This window comes from Penaeus japonicus, unplaced genomic scaffold (assembly GCF_977035675.1).
Source record: "Penaeus japonicus unplaced genomic scaffold, GWHDUDI00000001_assembly GWHDUDI00000024, whole genome shotgun sequence".
NCBI lineage: Eukaryota > Metazoa > Arthropoda > Malacostraca > Decapoda > Penaeidae > Penaeus > Penaeus japonicus.
In genome coordinates this window covers 28016791-28026790 of record NW_028234426.1, presented here as the reverse complement: position 1 = coordinate 28026790, position 10000 = coordinate 28016791, and the positions used below count along the sequence as shown (strand labels likewise).

Below are 10000 nucleotides of genomic sequence, written 5' to 3'. Positions count from 1 at the left end.
CCCCCCCCTCTCTCTCTCTCTCTCTCTCTCTCTCTCTCTTCTCTCTCTCTCTCCTCTCTCTCTCTCTTTCTTCCTTTCCTCCCCCCCCCCCCCTCTCTCTCTCTCTCTCTCTCTCTCTCTCTCTCTCTCTCTCTCTCTCTCTCTCTCTCTCTCTCTCTTTCTTCCTTTCTCTCTCCCTCCCTCTCTCTCTCTCGGTAGCGAAGTAGTTATATGGATTTAATGACACGCATAATAAATCTTCGTGTGGGATGAGAAAAATGAAGCAAGAGACGACGAAGTTGAAATTGTCGATTTAGTATCGTAGACTTTAACGAGAAATGTTAATAATTTACTGCCATACGCACGCACGCACACGGACACACGCATACAAACACACACACACACACTCACACGCACACAAACAAACAAACAAACACACACACACACACACACACACACACACACACACACACACACATATATATATATATATACGTATGTATGTATGTATGTATCTATCTATCTCTTTATCTATCTATCTAACTATACCCAGAATATATATATAGATAGATACATACATACATATACATACATATACATATATATATATATATATATATATATATATATATATATATATATATATATATATATATATATATATACACACACATATATATACACATCTTCACGGTAGCGAGACCCTATTTGCTGAGCCCCTGAATTCCCATCCCACGCTAATCCCACAGCGAAATATCTACCAGAAAAGCTGGCGCCAATCGGACCTCGCCAGAAGTACCCACCGGGTGCCCGTGGTGAGCCTCTCGACCTCGAACCCCGGCTCCGGCATCTTCTTCCTCAGGGCCTTGGGATTGAGGCGGCCGATGGTGTGAACTGGAAGAGAAAGGGAGAGAACCATGAAGTTATAATTCTGGGTAAGTATATTTGTGGGAAGTTGTGCTTTGGGTTAACACGACTGAGTTATCATGCGCGAGTTTCTTGTTGAAAAGAATCATTATTACAATATTTAATCAAGGAATAAAAAAAAAAAAAATGGAAAGCTGATTATATATAATATATATATATATATATATATATATATATATATATATATATATATATATATATAAACATGTACATATGTATATGTATCAAGCATGTAACACATACACACGCAGACACATCCATCAGATGACCCACAAATGCAGAAACAAAATTATTTAACAACCAAGCTCTTGGTTCGAACAATGTCCCGTTTCCTATATAAAATTGTGAAGTATATTGCTGTGTTGACGTTATATATTTATGTAGTATCTTCACATTTGCAAATAAACCCTTATCGATGTCGACTTACAAAGCAGTTTGTCATGTTTCTTCTTTTTCATGTGCCTAATGGTAGAATAAGGCATAAAAGAATACTTTTCACAACACGATGGCGTCATTTTGGCGGTCTGTTTTTCTGCCCGTCTCACTCTCTCTTTCTCACGGGCGCTTTCGCTCCGTGGAATACTAACCTCTGTGCGTACCGCCTACACAGAGTCGGTACTTGACAGTGTGACACCACTGCCAAATTGCCTTATTCTTATTGTCTTATAAGATGTGGCACTCCGTGGCACTGTACATTTACACGAAGACAGAGAATTCGATTTAAACAAAATATATATCGTTGAATGGAAATGCCGATGTATCACAGAACTACTTCCTTACTCTCCCTCTCTATATCTCCCTTCCTCTCTCTCCCTCTCTTAATTTCCTTTCCCCACTCTACCTCTCTGTATCTCTTTTCCTCCCTCTCCCTCTCTGTATCTCCTTTCCTCCCTCTCCCTCTCTTAGTCTCCTTTCCTCCCTCTCCCTCTCTGTATCTCCTTTCCTCTCTCTCCCTCTGTTAATCTCCTTTCCTCCCTCTCCCTCTCTTAATCTCCTTTCCTCCCTCTCCCTCTCTGTATCTCCTTTCCTCCCTCTCCCTCTCTGTATCTCCTTTCCTCCCTCTCCCTCTCTTAGTCTCCTTTCCTCCCTCTCCCTCTCTGTATCTCCTTTCCTCTCTCTCCCTCTGTTAATCTCCTTTCCTCTGTCTCCCTCTCTCTTTCTCCTTTCCTCTGTCTCCCTCTCTCTTTCTCCTTTCCTCTGTCTCCCTCTCTCTTTCTCCTTTCCTCTGTCTCCCTCTCTCTTTCTCCTTTCCTCTGTCTCCCTCTCTCTTTCTCCTTTCCTCTGTCTCCCTCTCTCTTTCTCCTTTCCTCTGTCTCCCTCTCTTTTTCTCCTTTCCTCCCTCCTCTCTGTATCTCCTTCCTCTCTCTATCTCCTTCCTCACTCTCCTCTGTATCTCCTTTCCTCCCTTCCCTCTCTGTATCTCCTTTCCTCCCTCCCTCTCCCTCTCTGTATCTCCTTTCCTCCTCTCCCTCTCTGTATCTCCTTCTCTCTCCTTCTCTCCTCTCTTCATCTCCTTTCCTCCCTCTCCCTCTTTTAATCTCCTTTCCTCCCTCTCCCTCTCTTATCTCCTTTCCTCCTCTCCCCTCTGTATCTCCTTTCCTCCTCTCCTCTTATCCCTTCTCCTCTCTCCATCTCCTTTCCTCCCTCTCCCTCTCTGTATCTCCTTTCCTCCTCACCCTCTCTTATCTCTTCTCCTCTCCCTCTCTATCTTTCCTCCCTCTCCCTCTCTTAATCTCCTTTCCTCCCTCTCCCTCTCTGTATCTCCTTTCCTCCCTCTCCCTCTCTTAATCTCTTTTCTTCCCTCTCCCTCTCTCCTTTCCTCACTCTCCCTCTCTTAATCTCTTTTCTTCCCTCTCCCTCTCTTAATCTCCTTTCCTCCCTCTCCCTCTCTGTATCTCCTTTCCTCCCTCTCCCTCTCTGTATCTCCTTTCCTCCCTCTCCCTCTCTGTATCTCCTTTCCTCCCTCTCCCTCTCTGTATCTCCTTTCCTCCCTCTCCCTCTCTCTCTCTCCCTCTCCCTCTCTCTCTCCTTTCCTCCCTCTCCCTCTCTCTTTCTCCTTTCCTCACTCTCCCTCTCTTAATCTCCTTTCCTCACTCTCCCTCTCTGTATCTCCTTTCCTCACTCTCCCTCTCTTAATCTCCTTTCCTCCCTCTCCCTCTCTGTATCTCCTTTCCTCACTCTCCCTCTCTGTATCTCCTTTCCTCACTCTCCCTCTCTGTATCTCCTTTCCTCCCTCTCCCTCTCTTAATCTCCTTTCCTCCCTCTCCCTCTCTTAATCTCCTTTCCTCCCTCTCCCTCTCTGTATCTCCTTTCCTCCCTCTCCCTCTCTGTATCTCCTTTCCTCACTCTCCCTCTCTTAATCTCCTTTCCTCCCTCTCCCTCTCTGTATCTCCTTTCCTCCCCCTCCCTCTCTTCTCTCCTTTCCTCCCCCTCCCTCTCTTCTCTCCTCTTTTCCCTCCCTCTCTTCTCCTTCCTCTCTCCTCCTGTATCTCTTTCCTCCTTCTCCCTCCCTCCATCTCCTTTCCTCCCTCTCCCTCTCTTAATCTCCTTTCCTCCCTCTCCCTCTCTGTATCTCCTTTCCTCACTCTCCCTCTCTGTATCTCCTTTCCTCCCTCTCCCTCTCTGTATCTCCTTTCCTCACTCTCCCTCTCTGTATCTCCTTTCCTCCCTCTCCCTCTCTTAATCTCCTTTCCTCCCTCTCCCTCTCTGTATCTCCTTTCCTCCCTCTCCCTCTCTGCATCTCCTTTCCTCACTCTCCCTCTCTGTGTCTCCTTTCCTCACTCTTCCTCTCTGCATCTCCTTTCCTCCCTCTCCCTCTCTTAATCTCCTTTCCTCCCTCTCCCTCTCTGTATCTCCTTTCCTCCCTCTCCCTCTCTGTATCTCCTTTCCTCCCTCTCCCTCTCTGTATCTCCTTTCCTCCCTCTCCCTCTGTTAATCTCCTTTCCTCCCTCTCCCTCTCTTAATCTCCTTTCCTCCCTCTCCCTCTCTGTATCTCCTTTCCTCCCTCTCCCTCTCTGTATCTCCTTTCCTCACTCTCCCTCTCTTAATCTCCTTTCCTCCCTCTCCCTCTCTTAATCTCCTTTCCTCCCTCTCCCTCTCTGTATCTCCTTTCCTCCCTCTCCCTCTCTTAATCTCCTTTCCTCCCTCTCCCTCTCTGTATCTCCTTTCCTCCCTCTCCCTCTCTTAATCTCCTTTCCTCCCTCTCCCTCTCTTAATCTCCTTTCCTCCCTCTCCCTCTCTTAATCTCCTTTCCTCCCTCTCCCTCTCTTAATCTCCTTTCCTCACTCTCCCTCTCTGTCTCCTTTCCTCCCTCTCCCTCTCTTAATCTCCTTTCCTCCCTCTCCCTCTCTGTATCTCCTTTCCTCCCTCTCCCTCTCTTAATCTCCTTTCCTCCCTCTCCCTCTCTGTATCTCCTTTCCTCCCTCTCCCTCTCTTAATCTCCTTTCCTCCCTCTCCCTCTCTGTATCTCCTTTCCTCACTCTCCCTCTCTGTATCTCCTTTCCTCCCTCCCCCATATATATATATATATATATATATATATATATATATATATATATATATATATATATATAAAATTTTCCAATATGTTTAATGTATTCCTTTACCATACTTTTTAACAACATATGATAAAAGTGTTCCACATAGCCAGCTTGCAAAAACAATACAGCAAACATTCGCCTTCTCCAAATGCGACAGTGCTTTGGATACCATGAAACAGATCTATATATCAATTTGCACAACCTATAAATCAAAAACACACAAAGAATCCGAAACGCTGCACCCCACACCCACCGCTGCCGGACGGCCCTGCGTCCTGCCTCACTCCAGTCACTCACTAATCTCCTGTTTCATCCACACTGGGAATAATACTACTCCCTCCGACTCCACACGCAAAGGGAACCAGGAACCACACAACCCATTCGTAACTGGACGTACCTCCTGTTTTGCTGACAAGTGTGATAGGAATGGGTTCGCTCGGCCGACGCGACGACCCGTAAATGACCACCTCCACTAGTTCCCTCGTTAGCCACACGCACGCGTCCACTTCTTGGTGTTGTAGCTGTGTGGATGGAGTGGTTGGGTGGTTATGGGGCTCTATGTGGATGGAGCGGTTGGGTGATTATGGGGCTCTATGTGGATGGAGTGGTTGGGTGATTATGGGGCTCTATGTGGATGGAGTGGTTGGGTGGTTATGGGGCTCTATGTGGATGGAGTGGTTGGGTGATTATGGGGCTCTATGTGGATGGAGTGGTTGGGTGATTATGGGGCTCTATGTGGATGGAGTGGTTGGGTGATTATGGGGCTCTATGTGGATGGAGTTCTTGGGTGGTTATGGGGCTCTATGTGGATGGAGTGTTTGGGTGATTATGGGGCTCTACGTGGATGGAGTGGTTGGGTAATTATGGGGCTCTGTGTGGATGGAGTGGTTGGGTAATTATGGGGCTCTAGGTGGGTGGAGGATATTTAATTAGCAAGGTAAAGCACATGCATATGCTTGTATATCTTTTTTTCTTCATGTTGAATTACTTTGTCTTTCCATTCAATAAGCCAGTTATCTTTAAATATTATTCTATCATACATTATTATGTTATTAAGGATAAAGATATGAATCTCTATCATTTTTTAATCATCATTATCACTATCATGACTAGTCCCGCCATCACCACCGCCACCATCGTCATCAAATGAACACAAACGCATCACAAATAAAACGAAAGAGACACAAGATTGGTAGGCTTCGGTCACTCTAGCAGAGAGACGACACGAAGACTAGCAATAAACTAGATCTTCAGGTTGGAAGATTGGAAAATTTGTGATTTGATTCTAGTAAAAATGAGTGCAAATATCGTTATGAATTTGTTTCATTCATGTAACTGCCTCGACTATTATTTTATTATGATTGTCTTTGTCATCATCATCATCAGTATTATTATTATACTCATGATCATCATTGTTATCATTATTATTAATTTTGTTATCATTACTATAATAATTACTATTAGCATTACCATTATCATCACTATTATTATCATTATTACTATCAACATTATCATTATCCTTATTTCTATCATTAGTAAGTAGTAATAGTAGTATAACTATTACTATTGTTATTATTAATATTACCATTTTCACCAATATAATCAATATCATCATTATTATCATCATTATTACTATTACTATTGTTATAATTATAACCATCATCATTACTGCTACAACTAATAAAGATATTACGTATATCATCATCTATCATTATCATCATCATCACTGTTGTTGTCACCATCAGCTACACTCCCCAATTAGCTCCGCCACATGAGGGAGAGAAGAAAAAAGGAAAAAAAGCAAAACTCATCCAACCGAAGCGCGGACCACGAGCCACCGCCGTACCTTGAGCAACCGCTGCAGCTCATCCGTCGCCAGGTCACACTTGAGGTGCAAGTACACCACCAGGTGGTGTCGCCGCGGCTCGCCCATGTAGAGCACGGGCGGGTACACGCTCTCCCACAGCCCGAGGACGCGACACACGCCCTCGGGTCGCAGGCCCGTCTCCTCGCGCAGCTCTCGCAGCCCGGCGCCCACCAGGGTCTCCCGCTCCTCTGGCCACGGAGTGCGCTTTTATATATATATATATATATGTGTGTGTGTGTGTGTGTATAAGTATGTATGTATTTATATACGTATACATGTATATATACATAAGCATATATTATATATATATATATATATATATATATATATATATATATATATAGAGAGAGAGAGAGAGAGAGAGAGAGAGAGAGAGAGAGAGAGAGAGAGAGAGAGGCATATATACATACATATATATATATATATATATATATATATATATATATATATATATATATATATGTATGTATATGTATATATATATATGTATATGTATATATATAAATATATATATATATATGTATATGTATTTATATATGTATATATATATTTCGCAAGTGGCCACTACTCAGCCTATCCACACATACCCACATGCCCGCCCGGAGGAACCCACACGCCCGGGAAGGTCCTCATGTGCGGTGCGCGGCGGGTAAGCAGGAGCCGCCCATCTCCGCTCTCGAGCAGGATGCACACGCCCACGTCCACGCCCCTGCCACTCACCTCGGGGGGCAGCGCCTCCCTCATCGCGGGACCCATCTTGTGGACGGCGCAGAATGGGGGGTGCTGGAGGGGGGGGGGCGGTGCTGTAAGTCCTTTGGTGTTTTTCTCTTAAACCCAGATTTACGAATTTATGAATGTTATTGCACTGCGTATTTTATCATTATCAACCCCTTTTTAAAACAGATGTACATATGCCTATTGAATCTATTGATATATTTTGATTCGGTGCATTTAATTTCTTTATCATTTGATGTATCAGCACCTTTATCTATGACGAGTCAGTACGATGTCTGATTATAATGTATAGACTATACCCACACACACACACACACACACACACACACACACACACACACACACACACACACACACACACACACACACACACACACACACACACACACACATCTCCGGAGGATCCTTCAGCAACGTACCTGAAACCTATAGGCAAGATCCCGCGGAATATCCTTCCTGCGGCTGTGCTTCGCGGCAGCGGAAGAGCCCGCAGACGGGGCCTTGGGCGGGGGCTGCAGGTACACGATGCCGTCCGCGATGTAGCATTCCAACTTGCCGAAGTCGTCGTGGATGCCGAAGTAGTCGAGGAGACACTGGTCGAACTGAGCCGGCTGGAAGGGCAGGCTGCGGTCCCGCCTGGCGTGAACGACCACGCGCCGGTACGAGGCCTCCGACATCGGGCCTTGGGCTTCGGGAGGAAGGGGGGGGGCGAGAGGGGTGCTAGGGGTGACAAGCTAGCGTGGATTACTATTTGCGCAAATCACCATGGCTTCAAATAGTTGCGTTATTCGCACTGCGAGTCTCGCGTGACGTGAAGCCTGCTCGAAGCAGAAAATAAACCAAGTTCAGCTCTGACTGAAAGAAAAAGACAGACTCAAAGCGAGGGAGAGGACAGGAAGAAGAGGGAGTGTTTTTGCTGCTCTTCACGCAACTCGGTGGCTATAGTGAATAAAATTCATGTATTTTCCCCGTCTCGTTGTCCAGGTGGGAGATAAAATGTGGCCTGGAATAATGTAGAATTAGTTAATGCATTGCAGTGCGTGTTATTATGAATATAGCGTTTATTCTTTTCTTTTGTTATTCAGTATAAAATTTCGCGATTTGATGTGCTTGTTTCCCTTGGCTTTAATAAATTTGTTGTTAATCCAGCGTTCACTATAACCCCTTTGTAGCTATGGAAAGGAAGTCTAAGGACATTACTGACAAGTTCAAAGTTCCCAGACGATACCCTAGGGACGCAAGGGAGGATGAAGTGGCGGGATGAATAGAGGAGGAAAGGGCTTTGGATGGGGAAGGAGGCTGGGTAGATGTACGGGGGGGGGGGGGCAGGACGTTGGATACAGATATAAAAGAAAGAGGGAGGAAGAGGGAGATAGATAGGGATGTTTCATAAGGGCGAGACGGAAGGATGTTAAATGATGGACTGAGAAAGGGAGGGCGTTTACGTGGGTGAGCGAGATGGACTCCTTCAGATGAGGGAAAGAGAGAGGGATGTTAGATGAAAGAGAGGCAGAAAGACGATATGAGGAAAAAGGGGGAAGACAAATAAGCAAAAGAAAAGGAAACAGAGGCTAACAAAGAGACGGAGAGAATGTGTTTTTATTTAGAAACGTGCCCTCCATTAAACCCAATGCCCTGACACCACGCTACAAAAAATAAATAAATAAATAAAAAACTATGTCAGGTTATACCTCACGTTAGAAGGACAAAGAAACACACGCAGACATAATGATGGGAAGAACACTCACTTAAAACATATTTAAATCATCCCTTGCAATTTAGAATAACGAAGTGACAAATGTAAAGTCCACACACCCGTCCGCATATAAACATTTGTACTAAATTGCTTCATCACAAGAAAGTAATACAGACAGGCATACACACTTCCCCACTTGACTTTGAAACAGCAAAGTAACAAACACATACACGCCCTTGAGCTTAAAATCTACAGATATCGTCGCTTCAAAACAACCAAGTAACATATTCGCGCAGGCACACACACACACATAAAACTCATTATAGTAATTCTATTTAGATCTACAAATTATCACACGCAGGTTACACATATACGTCCATACGTTAAACGCATGAATACACAGTTAGTATCACCTTAGAACAGTATGATAACACACACACATACACACACACACACGCACGCACACACACACGTATGCACAATCATCCACGCAAACTACATGAGGTGAAGTCATTGAAGAATATATCGACCACAGGCTACCGCTGCTGGAATGTGAGCAAGCACTGTCATGCACTGCCATGATACATATGGACAGTGTATGCCAAGTCTTTTCTCTAGCGAAAAGCAATGTACTTGGGGATTGTATATAAAAAATAAAAAAAATAAATCATATAGCGATATTCCAGACGACGTAGACAGGACGATAAAATCAGTTAATTAAGGAGGAAATAATATTAATTGAAATAGCGAAATAGATAGCCTGCCATATTTGCGCTCTCAATTACGGTGATTAATTAAATAGTATGACACTTTAATATGTTTATCACGTGTCATATTTCCATGTTGATTAAAGTTGACATGAACATTGCCGTAACCTTATCCCAAATGCAAACATGATTTGGTTGACTTTTGTTGAGATTGCAGATCTAAACTCCCACGTCAATTCAAAAGGAAATAGAAAGATGTATTCTCAGTCAGCTCCGCGTGCAAAAAAAAAAAAAAAAAAAAAAAAAAAATCCGTACAGGAAGCCCCCATATCTACAGAACACCTTCACTCACTCTCACTCCTTGATTCTAGCAATTGCAAAGGATCTCTCATTCTTCATCCTTGATTGTCAATAGCACTCGTGTCACACTTCCAAAACAATAACTAGGTCGAGGAATGTGGTGTGTGTTTACGCTGATTATTGGTGACTCTTTGGTCATCCGTCCGAATGATATATGATAATCTATCTCCCTCTGTCTCTCTCTCTCCTT

At 44.0% G+C, this 10000-nt stretch overlaps 1 protein-coding gene across 1 annotated transcript in view; it reads right to left on the bottom strand.

The window, feature by feature from the left end:
* LOC122259933 (m7GpppN-mRNA hydrolase NUDT17) overlaps positions 1–10000 on the bottom strand; it is a 12745-nt gene that overhangs the window by 1477 nt on the left and 1268 nt on the right. The window contains exons 2-6 of the mRNA XM_086550921.1: positions 7467–8050; positions 6900–7095; positions 6292–6500; positions 4843–4966; positions 783–873 (exon numbers count right to left, since the gene is read on the bottom strand). Of these exons, the coding sequence (XP_086407047.1) occupies positions 783–873; positions 4843–4966; positions 6292–6500; positions 6900–7095; positions 7467–7724 (878 nt within the window). The 5' untranslated portion in view covers positions 7725–8050. The remainder of the gene's footprint in view (positions 1–782; positions 874–4842; positions 4967–6291; positions 6501–6899; positions 7096–7466; positions 8051–10000) is intronic.